Genomic DNA, 16261 nt, shown 5'->3' with positions numbered 1-16261 from the left:
GGATCCCTCACATCTCCAAGATATTGGGGTGCTTATTTTGATTGGTACAATGTGGCTTCTAAAAGTCAGAACAATTCCAAAATTGACTCTCTAAAAGATCCTTTAAAACACGCAGAAGAGAGGGTTAAATCTCCAACTTCAGGAGAAGTGGCTTTTACTTTCTGCTCCCATATGTATAGATATAAAAAAAAAATGTATATAGGTGTATGTTATATGTGTTTCTTGGTCATCTAGTGCTGCTATAACAGAAATAGGACAAGTGGATGGCTTTAACAAAGAGAAGTTTATTTTCCCACAGTAAAGTAGGCTAAAATCCAAATTCAGGTGTCAGCTCCAGGGGAAGGCTTTCTCTCTCTGTCTGGCTTCTTATTAATCTTTCTCTGGACTAGGAGCTTCTTTGAGCAGAAACCCTGGTCCGAAGGAGGAGCTCCACTCCTGGCACTGCTTTCTTGGTGGTATGAGGTCCCTCTGTCTCTCTGCTAGCTTCTTTCTTTTTTACCTCAAGAGATTACCTCAAAGCACAATCCAGTCTTGTAGATTGAGCTCTGCCTCACTAACACAACCGCAGCTCATCCTCCCTCATTAACATCATAGAGTCAGGATTTACACTATATAGGAAAATCACACAATACCTGGAATCATGGCTCAGTCCAATTGATATACATATTTTGGGGGGAACATAATTCAATCCATAACAGTGTGTATATGTCATATTTTTCTACCACTGGATGGTATTACCAATTAGATTATAATACCCTTTCAAGAAGTTGTATTTTGATTGATTTCAAGATAAATGACTAGTTAAAAAATTGAATAGTGCCACTATTATCAGAAATTAATGAAAGTGAATTTGTCACCACAAACATTTCTACAGCAATTATGTTTTTAGTGTAACAGTTTAAACATGATTTTCAAGCTCTTTTGCTAGATTAAATGTTAGATTTAGGCTAGATTAGGTAAGGTGTACAAGATGGATTCTGTCAAAACCAGAGAGCAACTTTCGTTCTCATGTAAAATATCTAGCCAATCTAGAATGAGAAAAAAGGAAGTGTGGAGCAAAGCTCTATGTTTATAAAAAGTAATAGAAGGTTTGTGGTAAAGCACGGTTCTTATAGTCAAATCTAACTAAGACTTGCTAGGATTTTTGGAAACCTTTAGCATCAAATAACATGCAAAGCTGGAATTTGGTTTTATCTTCTGTAAAATAACAAAATTTTCCTTAATAACTGGGTTGTGCTTAGAAAGACCTTTTAAAAGCTTCTCTTTATCTTCTATAAATGTGCTTTAACTTCTAGGCAAAGTTCATGATCTTATGTTGACTTTATCATGTTCTCGATTGCTTAAGAAATACAAATATCGTTATTGTGTCTTTGGTTATATAGATATCCTAGCATTGTTTCTCTATGACCCGAGATTCTATTTAACTAAATGAAAAACATCTCAAAATCTAATCTTAAATGATATCTTTATACCTAAAACTTGTCTTTTGGCATTTCCCAGTAGACCCCCAGAAAAGTCTCAACAGATTTGTTTTCTTTCTATTTGTAAACAGAGAGGTTCTAAAAATTATTAGATGTATTCGAAATGTAATGATTCACTTGGAGAGTATCATCAAATTAGAAGAATGCCTTACAAAATTTGGGGACTTGAAGAAGAGAGGAACGAATTCAAATCTGTTGGTACTGCAGATGAAATCTGGTAACAAGTTCTTGACTTGGCTTCCTAGCTTTGAAGAGACTTTTACAAAGCTAGTCTGCAATTTCTTATGAAAACATTCAGCAAAGCAAACTTAAGAGGCCTGCCTATACGATAAATTCCCACTCTTGCAGCATCTGTGTTAAGTATTTACGAGCAACCCAATTGTTATGGATTGAACCGAGTCTAGCCTGGAAGGAGCTTGAGTGGCACAAGCATTTTTTATGTGCTGCTAATCACAGGGTTGACAGTTCCAACCTACTCAGTGGTATAATAGAACAAAAGGCCTGGTGATCTGCTTCCTTAAACATTATAGCCAAGAAAACCCTATGGAGTAGTTGTACTTTGTAACACATGGGGTTGTCATGAGAAGGTAGCTGACTGACAGCAGCTAAAAACATCTAGTCTGGAATGCAACATGGAAGGTAAAACACCTTGCTCATATTTTGTGTTCAGGTCTGTATTTTGCCACAGTCAAGGTACATATGCATTTCTCTGAACTTCATTTTATTATGAGCTTCAAATATCTTTACTCCCATCATATGTTAGAGAAGTACTGCTGTGATGTATGGAATTTGAGGCCAGTGTGATCCAGAGTCAGGAAGCGATTCTCACAAATACTTTGGCTGGGTAAGGCAGACATGTTTCTCCATTTTAAAGCTGGTTCAATTGAGACAGAAGAAGCCATGAAAGAATGTGGTTGCCTTGGCTGGCCAGGAAGGTGATCAGAACCAGAAATGCTGGTAGGAGCCAGGGTCATGACTGCCTTCTGGCAAGGGATGTACACCCTCCACCTGGACTCCCATTGGCTGTCCCTCCTAGCCTGGGTTTATAAAGCAGCAATTCTGAGTGTGTGAGACACCTTCAGGCTCTATTCTACCTTCTGCTTCTCCTTGGCGTTGGGTTCTGAGATGGGTAAGTGCTTCCTACTGCTGCTGCTGGGCCTCTCCTTGCTGTTGGGCTTACTGCAAGGTAAGCTTCCGGGGGCATGCTGAAGGATAGTGCGGGTTGGGTGTAGGTGTGCAGAACCCACACTGGCAGCTGTTGATTGTTGTTCCATGGGGAAGTGAGAAATGACGTACAAGAATGGTCCTGATCTTCCCTTTAGAGTCGGTCTTCGCAGCCTTCATCCTACCCCCACTTGTTTTCTACCTCCTAGGCCTCCACTCTCCTTTGCTTCCTCCTTCACTTTTGGCCCCAAAATGCTCCTCTTCATTTCTTCCTCCTTTCTCCTCTAATTTACTTCAAGCTCAACTTACCTCCCACACTAATATTGTCCTAGTGAAGTCACTGGACCAACACTCCAATCTGATATGTAAAGGAAATAACATTTATTGAAAGAACGAAGTGTAGTAGAGCATGCATCCAGTTTGGCTGTAACGGTAAGCTCTTTCTTACAGGAAAATCAGAGTTATTTAACAAATCCAGTGAGTACAGATAACAGGTTCACATGAAAGCAATCGCAAGATAGGAGGTGAGATTTACAAGGGTAGCAATTAACTAAAATTTTCTTTACACTGGAGTTTAGTGTAACGCTAATCTCTCATAAGTGATACTATTTAACGAAGGCTATTCTTCTAAAATGAAAAATATAAAGAATTTTGATGTGGAAGTTTAATCATATATTTACAGCTGGGCCAACTTAACCGGAATCTTTGGATACAGAACTGACATTAGTTAGGAATGTGTAAATAAACCCTGCTTATTTAGCTGAGAGAAAAAGAAATAAGGTCCAGACGTTTGCTGAGGAACTTCTTCTGAGGTACTTAAAACCACATGTATATCTAGAGGCACAAATTTTGCTTTACCAGCTCAATGTAGCTTTTTCTAAGACCAGCTACAGGAATACTCCTAATGAACACAACTGAGGTTTGTTTTTCAGACAGCAAACTTTAACAGAAGCCTAATGGTTATCAGGAGTGTAGAAGTAAAACCCTTAGTTTAATTTCAGAATGGAGTGCTTCATTTTAGTCCTGAAATCCCCTGAAACAGACCTACGTGCACCTGAAAATTGAAAAGTTCCTCACATAGTATTAATTCATGATACTCTCAAATTCTTCAAGCTTCCTTTCTAAGAGCTGTAAATTTGAGTTGAAAGGGATCTAGGGAAGTTTTTTGTGTGTGATGAGGACAGATAATGAGGGTTGTTCTGAAAGGACTGAGAGAAGGATTCCAGGGTCAGGGCACTTGAGGTCTGGGGGAGCTGCAATGTAGGCCATGATTTTCTCCCTTCTGGAAAACAGTGCATTTCAGGAAGGCTGAATACTTGTGAGTATAGAAAATCTGTCTGTGCTGAGGCACAAGCCTTGCCCCACAGGCACAGGTGCCTCCTCTCCACAAAGGCCCTTGGTGCAGGCCCCGCAAAGATGCAAGAGAGGCTCCACTGCTTGAAGCCAACCACAAAGAAATGAAATCACTCTTTTAGCACAATAACTAATGCCGATGCGTGTGGGGACCTGACTATTGTTCATATCAGACGTGGGCGTCGTGGTGGGCACCATCTCCTGAAAGAGCCTCATTGTGCTGTTTTTGGCATTCCAGCTCTACGTTGTTTCCGGTGCTTTAGTGTCAGACCTGATGGGAGTTGCATACATCGGAGAACCACCTGTAATGCCAAGAAAAATGAGGAGTGCTTTCTGATGAAGTACTATAATAGTACGTGGTAAATGAGAAGCCCTCTTGGCCTGACCGTTACCAAATTTTCAAGATGATGGCTCTCTCAGGAGCCCTGGGAGCTTGAGCAGAGAGTGAGAAAGAGTTTTTTTCCCTGCTAAAGAATTGGAACAGGGCCCTGTGGTTCTGGTGCAGTGTTGCCACCAGAATACCTAAAAGGGACCAGTATACCTAAAAGCAGAAAAAGGATTTGCTAAAGGATCTCTGGGCCCTAGGGTTCTTCCTCCCACCACCTGTGGAGCTCTGTTCTTTCTTAGATTCTAGTCTCCTTCTTTAGCTTTGTTCCTCCCTTCTGTATAATTTATTTTCAATTTGTTGAGGCTCGTTTTATGACCACTGGTATAGATTGAAATATGTCCCCCCAATATATGTGATATAAATCCTAACCTCTATGCCTGTGGTTATAATTACTTTTGAGAACTGGTTGTCTTTGTTATGTTAATGAGCCAGGGCACAGGGAATGTCTCGAGTCATTCTTTTTTGAGATATAGAAGAAATTAGAAAATCAATCCAGATGCTATTAGATTTTGAGAGATGACAGGAATTGGGCTGTAAATATTCCACTGGGGCATATTCGTGGTTGGGCTTTCAGGTAAGGATGGCTCAGTAGGAAGGATTTAGGGTTTGGGGAGGTCGACTCAGGGGTCCACCTCAGTCATCTCAGTCCCTTCCCACCAAGCAGCAGCCTGCTGTTTAACCTCACTCATTGAGTCACTGATTCTTCCTCTTCCAATAAAAGTTTATTACTCACCTCTTAGATGGCAATCTTTGCCTACCTGGAGAGGACGCGCAAAGGCAAAAAATAAGGATTCCCTTTCCTTTTCTTTCTTTTTCTCCAGATTACAGACTCTTCCGTGGATACCAAAACTGTAGGTACAACTGCACCAACATGGCCATGTCCCAAGGAATTTTTCAAATGATTACTTCATGCTGCAAAGAAAACAATCTCTGTAACAGAATGTAAAACCTTGGAACTTGATCCCAAGCTTTGGTTCTCCAGCTCAGCCCATCTCATTTCTCATGTGTAAGCCTCGATGGACCAGGCTCTCTTTCTCCATCATTGTCTAAGCCCTGAAATCTACTCCTTCTCAGCTACAAGTGCTCAGATTTTAAGAGCTCAACCCAACTGATGGGGGCTTTCTCTCTCCCACCACCTGTGGAGCTCTGTCATTTCTTAGATTCTGGTCTCCTTCATTTGCTTTGTTCCTCCCTTCTGTATAATTCATTTTAAATTTGTTGAGACTCATTTTATGGTCACTGGTATGGATTGAAATATGTCCCCCCCAAATATGTGTTATAAATCCTAACCTTTATGCCTGAGTTACAATCCCCTTTGAGAATGGGTTGTCTTTGTTATGTTAATGAGCCTGGATTACTGTAGGATATGTTTTGAGTCATTCTCCTTTTAGATACAGAAGAAATTAAAAAAGCAAGTGGAGATTAGATGATGTAAGACAGATGCCAGGGCACATGGAGATTTTCAAGGCATCAGGAAGCAGAAGCTGAAGAGACAAGAGAACTAAGAGAGAGAGAAACCCTTCCCCTTGAGTTAGCCCTCTGACTTTGGATTTCTAACCTTCAAAACTGGGCAAAAATAAATTTTTCCTTGTTAAAGCCATCCCCTTGTGGTATTTCTGTTATAGAAGCACCAGATAACTAACACACCTACCGCATAGTCTATCTTCATGAATGTTCCAGAGCAGTTGAATGGAATGGATATTTTACTACTGCTGTGTATTCTACAGATGCCAATTAGGACTCTTTTTTTTTATCTGACAAAGTATTTAGATATTTCATCTAGTGATTTTTTTTTGTCAGCTTGTTCTGTTGATTACTGCGAGAAGAGTTTTGAAATCTGTGGCAATTATTATGAATTGATCTATTTCTTTGTTTCCACTGGTGTTGCTTTATGGATTTTGAAATTGTGCGTAAAACATTCAGGATCATTATGTATTTTTGGTGGATAGACATTTTTGTAATTAAGTAATATCCCTCTTGGTAACCCTGGTGGTGTAGTGGTTAAGTGCTACAGCTGCTAACAAAAAATCGGTCTTTGTAGTTGCTGTTATTTCTTTCAGTGCACTATGGACTTCAAATTCTTTTAGTGGTGTGTTGCTGTTGTGGTGTGCTTGTCAGGGTGTCAGGGGTGCTGGAGGATTTTTCTTTGCGTTCATCTCTTCATTAGGTTTCAGTCATCCCTGCATGGCTGCACCACAGAAGAGGTTCTCTCCAGGATACTGCTCCACTCTCAGCAGCATACTTCTTTAGTTTACTATTTAGTGCTAAGCTCATGGTTGAGACGGTGAATTCTCTGTTGTCTTGATTCGACCTCAGTTGAACAGATAGTAAAGTGAATGAGAAGAATTTATCAAAGAAATGTGATCTGAATAAAATGTTTTCCTTACATGAAATGAGATATAAGTCTTCAAATAGAAAGGGTCTCTGAAATGTCTAGTAAGATCAATAAAAAAGACCCCACTCACACGTATCATTGTGAAAATTCAGGGTGCCAAGTATAAAGAAAAGTACTCTACTTTCCTAGAGAGAAAAAAACACTAAAATGCAAGCTTGTTGCCATCAAGGTGATTATGACACATAGCAATAGCATGTGTTCCAGAGTAAAACTGCTTCATATGTTTTTCTCACCCGTATTTCTATGGAAGCAGGTTGCCAGGCCTTTCTTCTGCAGCACCACTTGGTGGATTCAAACCATCAACCTTTAGGTTACCAGGAGAGCACAAACATTTGTGCCACAGAGGGATCTTTCCTAGAGAGACAGAACAGATAAATGTAAAGAAATGAGAATAAAGTCAACATTGTTCTCAGTATCAACCCTGGAATCTGACATCACTGGAGTAATGCCATTACCATTCTCATGGTGTCTTCCTGATTTCAATATGACACAGGAAAGTGTCATTGATTGACACTAAAAATGTGTGTCAACTTGGCTAGTCCATGATTCTCAGTATTATGTAAATGTCCTCCATTTTGTGATCTAATGTAATTGTCCTCCATATTGTTGTACAATATTCCTCCATTTTATCTATAGTAAATTCTAAACCTGTATATGTTGATAGGACATAATTAGTGTGGAGAGCATTCACACAATGGAATATTAGGCATTGATAAAGAAGGTGATGAATCTCTGAAACATTTCATTACATGGGGGGATCTGGAAGGCATTATGCTGAATGAAATTAGTTGCAAAAGGGCAAATATTGTATAACACCACTGTTATAAGAATTTGAAAAATAGTTTAAACACAGAAGAAAATATTCTTTGATGGTTATGAGAGGGGGGAGGGAGGGAGGTTAGGAGAGGGGTATTCACTAATTAGATAGTAGATAAGAACTACTTTAGGTGATGGGAAAGACAACACACAAAACAGGCAAGGTCAGCACAAATGAACTGAACCAAAAGGAAAGAAGTTTCCTGAATAAACTGAATGCTTTGAAAGGCCAGCGTAGCAGGGGCAGATGTTTAGGGACCATGGTTTCAGGGGACATTTAAGTCAAATGTCATAATAAAATCTATTAAGAAAACATTCTATATCCCACTTTGGAGAGTGGTGTCTGGGGTCTTGAACTCCAGCAAGCAGCCATCTAAGATGCATTAATTGGTCTCAACTCACCTGGATCAAAGGAGAATGAAGAACACCAAGTACACAAGGAAGTTATAAGCCCAAGAGAAAAAAAGGGCCACACAGACCAGAGACTACATCAGCCTGAGGCCAGAAGAACTAGATGGTGCCTGGCTACAACCGATGACTGCTGTGACAGGGAACACAACAGAGAACCCCTTTGGGAGCAGGAAAGCAGTGGGATGCAGACCCCAAATTCTCATAAAAAGACCAGACTTAATGGTCTGACTGAGACCAGAAGGACCCCAGTGGTCACGGGCCCCAGACCTCCTGTTGGCCCAGGACAGCAAACATTCCCAAAGCAAATTCTTCAGATATGGATTGGACTGGACAATGGGTTGGAGGGGGATGATGGTGAGGAATGAACTTCTTGGATCAAGCAAACACGTGAGACTATGTGCCTAGAGGGGTGATGAGAGAGCAGAGGGGGTTAGAAGCTGGCGTCATGGACACGAAAAGAGAATGGAGGGAGGGAGCTGGCTGTCTCATTGGGAGGAGAACAACTGGGAGTACGTAGCAAGGTGTATATAATTTTTGTGTGAGAGGCTGACTTGATTTGTAAACTTTCACATAAAACACAATAAAAATTAAAAAGAAGATATTAATCTTGAAAATAACATACTTATCTGGGAAACAAGTACATAACGGTAAGACTAAAACTGCGATAATTGAATCATTAAGGAGGTTGTTGCTATTTGGTGTTTTCAAGTTGTTTTTTGATTCATGGAGACCCCATGTGGGAGAGAAGAACTGCCCCATAGTGTTTTCTAGGCTGTAATTTTTACAGGAACAGAATACCAGTTTTTCTCTGGCAGAGCTGTGGGGTGGGTAGCACTGGCCAAGGTTTTGGTCGGCAGCCAAGTGCTTAACTGTTGGACTACGAGGGCTCCTAATTAAAGGTTTAGATGCGAGGTAACTGACTTAGGTGAGCAGAAAAAAGAAAAAACCCTAATAATGCTTCAGATCACTCAGGCCTGTGCAATTAAATTATGTTTCACTGCATCTTGGGTTAGCATTAATGTGAACCCATCGACATCTCCAACATAGTACTGAATATCAAGTGCCTCTACCTCTGGATATTATCCCATTTGGGGATAGGGTTATCTTCATAAGGTAATGAGAACATGTCCCTACAGATATTGTCTTAAACCTAATCAGTTTTGAGATATAAAGAGCAGAATAGACACAAGGGAAATGAACTAAAAAGGAGGAAAGATAGATGCAATGAGGAAATGTCCAAAGAAGGAAAAGCACTAGAAATAGAGAAGCTAAGACAAGGATTTTCTGCCAGGGTGGGTAGAGAAGGAGTCTTCCCCTAGAGCTGACACCCTGAATTTAGACTTCTAATTTCAAAACAGTGAAGAAATCAATTTCAATTTATTAAAGCCACCCTCTTATACTAGTTCTGTTATAGCAACACTAAGAAACTGAGATACTATTGCAGCTAATTATGTACCAACTGCTCAGTTGGGCATTCAAGACTTTCCCCAAATTGACCCTCATCTTCTACCCTAGTGCTCCCAGCACATGAACCAATACCACGTTTACATCTCCCTCAGAACACATTGCACTTTCCCATCTTTCTACCTCTAGAACCTGTAAATGGCTTCCTAGGATCTGAACCTGTCATGGTCCTACCCATATTCTAGTTCAGGATTTCTCTACCTTAGGAGTATTGGTATTCTGGGCAGGATGGTTCTTAGATGTGGGTCAACATCCTCTGCATTTTACTATGTTTAGGAGCATCCTTGGCCTCCATTCAGTAGGTAGCAGTAATAAACTCTATTCCAAGTTATGGCAACCAGAAATGTCTCCAGACATTGCCAAATACTTCCTGGGGTGAGATCACCCTTAGATGAGAGCCACTGTTCTAGTCTTATCTCAAAAGACACCTGCATAAAAAATTTTTTTGATACACCTCTTCCCTCTACCTAACTAAAATATTTCTTCTTCTTCTTCTTTATTCTCCCCTATATGTTTAAATGGAAACCCTGGTGATGTAGTGGTTAAATACCACAGCTGCTAACCAAGAGGTCGGCAGTTCAAATCCACCAGGTGCTCATTGAAAACTCTATGGGGAAGTTCTACTCTGTCCTATAGGGCTGCTATGAGTCAGGATCGACCCGATGGCAGTGGGTTGGTTGGTTGGTATAACATTAAATCATATTCTCCCTCACTACATGTCTCCCCTGCTATTCCAAAGAACAGTGAACTTACGAAAATTTTCTTAAGTCCTAGTGGTGTAAAGTAAAGAAGTAATTACCTTTAATTTCCATGGGAACATTTTTCAAACTTCCCAGACCACAAGAAAATATCCTACCAATCATGCCAAATAACACATAAAACCTGAATGGGAACTGTGAAGATTCTATTCACGTCCTTTCCACATTTTGTGAGTGGGCTGTTTGTCTTTTGTCGTTGTGTAGTTGTAGTTTTTTTTTAATGCATTTTAGAGATAAGGCCCTTATATTGATCAGATTTTAATATTGACATAACTAATAGTTTTTTACTAAAGGGCTGTAAAAATTACCTTATACAAAGCCTATAAATTAAGTATATGTGATAGTATCCGTAAAACTTAAAAGTCCAAGGCAAGGGAAACCTTAATAATTCATTTGTAGTCTTCATTATACACCTACTGTGCACCCAACAATATGCTGAGTCTGTTTACCAACATTGCGACCCTATAGAACAGAGTAGAACTGCAGCTTAGAGTTTCCAAGGAGCGCCTGGTGGATTCGAACTGCTAACCTCTTGGTTAGCAGCCGTAGCACTTAACCACTGTGCAACCAAGTTTTCTCTCCAGGGTAAGGGAAACCTGAATAATTTATAACTAGTCTTCATTAAACACCTACTGTGTACCCACCATTGTGTTGACTATGTTTACCTGCATTGTCTCATTTAAACCTTAGAAGCCTAAAGCAGCACCTGATGACGTTGTACTTAATTGCTATGGAGTGGTTCTGACTCAGTCTCACCTTATATATAACACAATAACACATTGCCCACTCCTGCACAATCATCCTGATCATGAGTAGTTTGTGTTCATTGTCATAGCAATTAGTGCAATCCATCTCATAGAAAGGTTTCCTTGCCTCTTTCGTAGCAGTTCCTCTTTCCTGATGACATGACCAAAGAAAACAAATTGAAGTGTCATCATTCCCTCTTCTTAGAAACATTCTGGTTGTATACCTCCTAAGCCTGACTTGTTCCCTCTTATGGCAGTCCATCATATAAGCAATATTCATCACCAACACCAGATTTTGAATGCATCAATTCTTCTGTCTTCCTTTTTCATCATTCATATTCCACATGCTTATGAGGCAATTAAAAAGACCAAAACTTGGGGCCACTTTCACAAATGAGAACATGGAGCATTACAGATGGTAAACTCTTGCCCATAAACATGTAGAACAATATTCAAATGCAAATCTTTCCTTTATGACTTAATGCCTGGAAAGCCACAAGACAGTAGGATATGGAACCAGCCAACTGAAGGAAACTAGAACAGAGACAAAGAATACTTTTTCAGTTATTTTCTTTCCTCTATGGCTGGTCAACCTCCAAGTCAGCACAAAGTATGAGTGGGTCCTCTTAGTAGCCACATGAGCTTCATGGACTTGAAGAAACTATTTTGGATGTAGAAGGGACCAGTAGTGTCAGCTTGTACCCCTTCAGAGGTGAGGATAGAATGTCTGTTGAACAAGCCATGAGAAGCAAATGAAACGGGAACTTCTCTATGAAGCTTGCCCTAAGTTCTCTGAGTTTCAGGTGAGTAGATAAGATCCAAATGTGCCCTTAGTGCTTATTAAAATCTCAGCAGCCCTCTGGATACCTTCGCTCATCTTCTATAACAACTCTGAACAGTATTAAGATTTTTATACTGTGATTTACCTCTATGAAATAGTAATTTGAAATTCCTTATTTCTGACCCATCAGTTTTAGCCATTCTCTATGGCCTTACTGCTGTGATAGATGAGGATTCAGCTCTCTTGCACATTTTCCTTCCTTTCCTTCCATGTTCTCAATAGTCATTACCAGCTACATGGTAAAGCAATATTCACGCATGAATTCAGTTATCGACTCAATGACTCTGGGGATTGTTAAAAGAGACAAACTGAGGACCAGAGAAACTGACAACAGATTTCTCTAAGTACATTGTGAAATTCACAAAGGTCACCGACCAATGTGGAATGCACCTGAGAACACGTAAACAGTAAGAAGACACAGTGGAGATAGTGATTACCCAATTGTATAAATTCCTTATTTTTGAGGTGACTTTGTTAACTGCAAATTTACCTATAGTTTACGGTGTGGAAACAGAATAGTTGCAAGAGCATTTATTATGATTATATTGGCACACTCAGCTATGAAGAAAAGAGCAAAGGGCCGGCAACATATTTTACACTGAAGCCAAAGACAAGTTCTGATTCTCCCTCAGTTAGATCGAATGGGGCTCGATTAGTTTCTGCTGTAGTTAAGATAAATCCTATTATCTCTAGTGGTTCTAAGGGGAAAATTAGTCATAGTGTTCCTGGGTGATGGTGACAGCAATTCATGTGAAAATGTGAAGGACCCATTTATTAGTATTACTGAAAGGATAATGATTGCTAGAGAGACTTCATAGGAAATAGTTTGGGCTACTGCTGGTAGGGCTCCAATTACCGCATATTTGGAGTTTGGTGCTCAATCTGATCATAGGATAGAGTATACAGCTAGGCTTGATATTTAAGTTAATTAAAGGGTAAAGCATTGGAAGGGGGACACATATGGTTAGAGCTAGTGTTAGGGCTAGAATGGGGGCAATAATGAGTTTTGAGGAGGTTAGGGGACACAGAGGTTCTTTAATGAATAATTTAATTTTGTCTGCGATAGTTTGGAGGAGACCATATGGTCCAACAAAGCCAGGGCCTTTGCAAAGTTGTACGTGCCCTAGAACTTTTCCTTCGATTAGGGTGAGAAAGTCTACTGCTAGTAAAATGGGGATAATTAATGAGAAGAGATTAATTAAGAACACTGTTAAGAAGAAGAGTTGAACCTCTGTTTAAAAATGTTTAAGTTTTACGCCATAACCAGGCTCTGCCATCCTAACCAGGCCTAGTCTTGGGCAGGGTAAATTTACTTATCTAAACTGAGATTAATTCATAAATTTAATTGAGGGCACTTTCGTAGAGTTGGCCCCATTTCTCTTATCCTTTCTTACTGGGAGAAATTGTCTATAGGTAGGAACTGACCTGGATTACTCCATCTGAACTCAGATCATCACGTAGGACTTTAGTCCTCGAACAAATGAGCCTTTAATAGTGGCTGCATCACTAGGATGTCCTGATCCAACATCAAAAGGCCGCAAACCCTACTACTGATAAAAAAAAAAAGAAAATTAGAGACTCTAAAATAGGATTGTACTGTTATCCCTAGGGTAACTTGTTCCATTGATCAAGTATTGGGTTATTATGGGCTTTATAAATTTTGACTGGTTATGTCTAGATTATAACATCATTCGGAGGTCAGTTTATCTTCTGAGGTCACCCCAACCAAAATTTTTAATTTGTTGCCATGCCTCATTATGCCTTGTAGGCTAGTGAAATTATAGCTGAATTAATTTATTTAAGCTCCATAGGTTCTTCTCGTCCTCTCTATATATTCTCGCCTCTTCACAAGAAGGTCAATTTCACTGATTAGAAGTAAGAGACACTTAAACCTTCGTGTGGCCATTCATACAAGTCCCCATTTAAGGAACAAATGATTATGCTACCTTTGCATGGTCAGAGTACCGCAGCTATTTAACATTTGTCACTGGGCGTGCAGTGCCTCAAATCCTAAGAATGCTAGAGGTGATATTTTTGGTAAACAGGTGGGGTTTGGTATTTGGGGAGTTTCTTTTACTTCTTTTAATCATTCCCTTGAAGCACACCTGTGTTGGGTTAACAATGACTGTAATAAAGAATTTGTTTATGGATCTAATTAATGGATTGTTAACTATCAGTGGGCATCCGATCTGATATAAGCTTATACAGGGAGAAATAATTCTTGTTACTTATATTAACATTATTTTTTCTATTTATATCGATTAGTCCAGTGTTATATCTAGGAGGTGGTCAGTTAATTTTTGGTATTTTTAATGTAAGCAGTTTTTGAGCTTTAATGCTTTCTTAATTGATGGCTGCCTTTAGGCCAACTATGAAATTATCGTTTGGATTTTTACTTTCTGGTTAAGGTTGTATCCTGAATCAAAAGAGCTGTACCTCTTTTGAATAGCTCTAAAATTCATGTTAGGATTACTTTATTTCTTTTAGTGAATTTTAGTTAGAACTAAAATGCTATCCTAGACAACCAGCTATCGCCAGGCTCGGCTAGCTTTTCACATCTACCTATAAATCTTCTCACCATTTTGCCACATATATGAGTTAGACCCACAGACTTGTCATAGGTAGCTCATCTGGTTTCAGTCTTTCTGGCTACAGTTCTCTCTGTCAGATTATTCTAGTTAATTCATTATGCAAAAGGTACAAGGGTTAATCTTTGCTGTTTTGTACTATAAATTTGTCTTTCATCATTCCCTTGTGGTACTGTCCCTGTAATGCCGAAGTAAAATTTCTATCTCCTATACCTTTATTTGGTAAATAAATGTTTTAATTTAGGGTGCTATGTAAGTTGAGTGTAGGGTTTGTCGGGCTAGGTTTGGTTCCAAGTGGTCAGTATAGAATGAAATCTTCTGGGTGTAGGCCAGACACTTTGTACTAAGCTACACTTTGAGTTATCCAAGCACACTTTCCAGTATGCTTACCTGTTACTGCTTGTCTCCTCTCATACTTGTTTAGGCTTATCATATGATTCCATAGTAAAAACATTTGAGGAGGGTGAGGGGTGGTATGTGCATGTTTCATGGCTTAATTCGATTAAGCTCTCTGTTCTTGATTTACTACTAAATACTCCTTCAGTCATTATTTCATAATGATATTCATTAGTATATTCTGAGGTAGAAAATGTAGCCCATCTTGGACCACCACATAGGCTACACCTTGACCTAACTTTTTTTGTGACAACTATTGAGCTTACTTTAGCACCCTTTAAGGGTTTGCTGAAGATGGTGGTGTATACACTGAATTAGCAAGTGGTGGTAAGGTTTATCAGGGATTATCAATCATGGCAACAGGCTCCCCTAGGTGGATATAAGCACTGCCAAGTCCTTTCAGTTTTAAACTTTAGCTAGTAGTTCTCTGGTGAATAAATTTGTTGGTAGTTATCATGGTTTAGGGCTAAGCATAGTGGAGAATCTAATCCCTGTTTGTGTCTTAGCTATCGTGTATTCAGAGTTGTTAAAGTCACTTGCGTTGATTATCTTCACTTTATCATCAGCTTTTTACAGCTCAGGTAGATTTTAACTTTATTTTATCTTGCTCTTAAACACGTTTTACGCCATTGTTTATTAATTTGGGTTAATCCTATGACCGCGGTGGCTGGCACGAAATTGACCATCCCTTTGTAGTACAACTTAGTCTAACTTTGGTTAATAGATAAATTTTTGTTGCTGCTGTATCCCGTGGGGACGTGGTGGAGCAAGGCGTTATGAGCTACGTTGGTGTGTGCTTCATATCAGCTCCTTCTGATAATGATCTGAAGGTCATTCTCACTGGTGGGCAGATACTTGCATGTATAAATTTACTAACAACAAATAAAAAGGCTACGACCAAACCTTTATGTTTATGGAGTTGGGGTAACTCACCTAGGTGTTTTCAGCACCTTGCTTTCGTTTTAAGCTATGTTAACAGGGAGAGAAGTGTGCCTAAGACATCTTAGAAATAGGAGCTGGGTGAGGTAGAAGCTATTTTGAAGCAAATCTTAAAGTTTGTACATTTAGATCTGGGGACAGAGCTCTTCAAAAGAAAATAAATTATTTACAGTGGCAGATTAGTATGAGAGGTGAAAATAGTTATTTCAGTTGGTTGGTGACTGAACTTGTTTATTTACCCTTGCTCTTAATTTCATCTATTCTATAATCTTGGTTTGGGGGTTTGACAAGATAAAAAAATATGCTTATAGAAACTGAGTTAAGAGTAATCGGGGGGGGCGTAGGGGAGTTTACATTAAATAGTTGCATAGTAGTCTTATGTATACTTATGTATATGCTCTGGGAATTTAGATTTAAAAAATTCTATGTCCTCGAACATTGACTAAATAGCACCGTATATCTACATGCCACAGTGTAATAGTTTAAGCTCAGCTACAAATTGCTTGACTGTGTTAGGGCCT

At 39.4% G+C, this 16261-nt stretch overlaps 1 protein-coding gene across 1 annotated transcript in view; it reads left to right on the top strand.

Moving 5' to 3' along the window:
• The first annotated feature begins 2355 nt into the window (after positions 1-2355).
• LOC135232179 (prostate and testis expressed protein 14-like) overlaps positions 2356-16261 on the top strand; it is a 141658-nt gene continuing 127752 nt past the window's right edge. The window contains exon 1 of the mRNA XM_064289509.1: positions 2356-2667. Coding sequence (XP_064145579.1) covers positions 2607-2667 — 61 coding nt within the window. The 5' untranslated portion in view covers positions 2356-2606. The remainder of the gene's footprint in view (positions 2668-16261) is intronic.

Source organism: Loxodonta africana, chromosome 7 (assembly GCF_030014295.1).
Source record: "Loxodonta africana isolate mLoxAfr1 chromosome 7, mLoxAfr1.hap2, whole genome shotgun sequence".
Taxonomy (NCBI): domain Eukaryota; kingdom Metazoa; phylum Chordata; class Mammalia; order Proboscidea; family Elephantidae; genus Loxodonta; species Loxodonta africana.
This window is presented reverse-complemented; position numbering and strand designations above follow the sequence as displayed.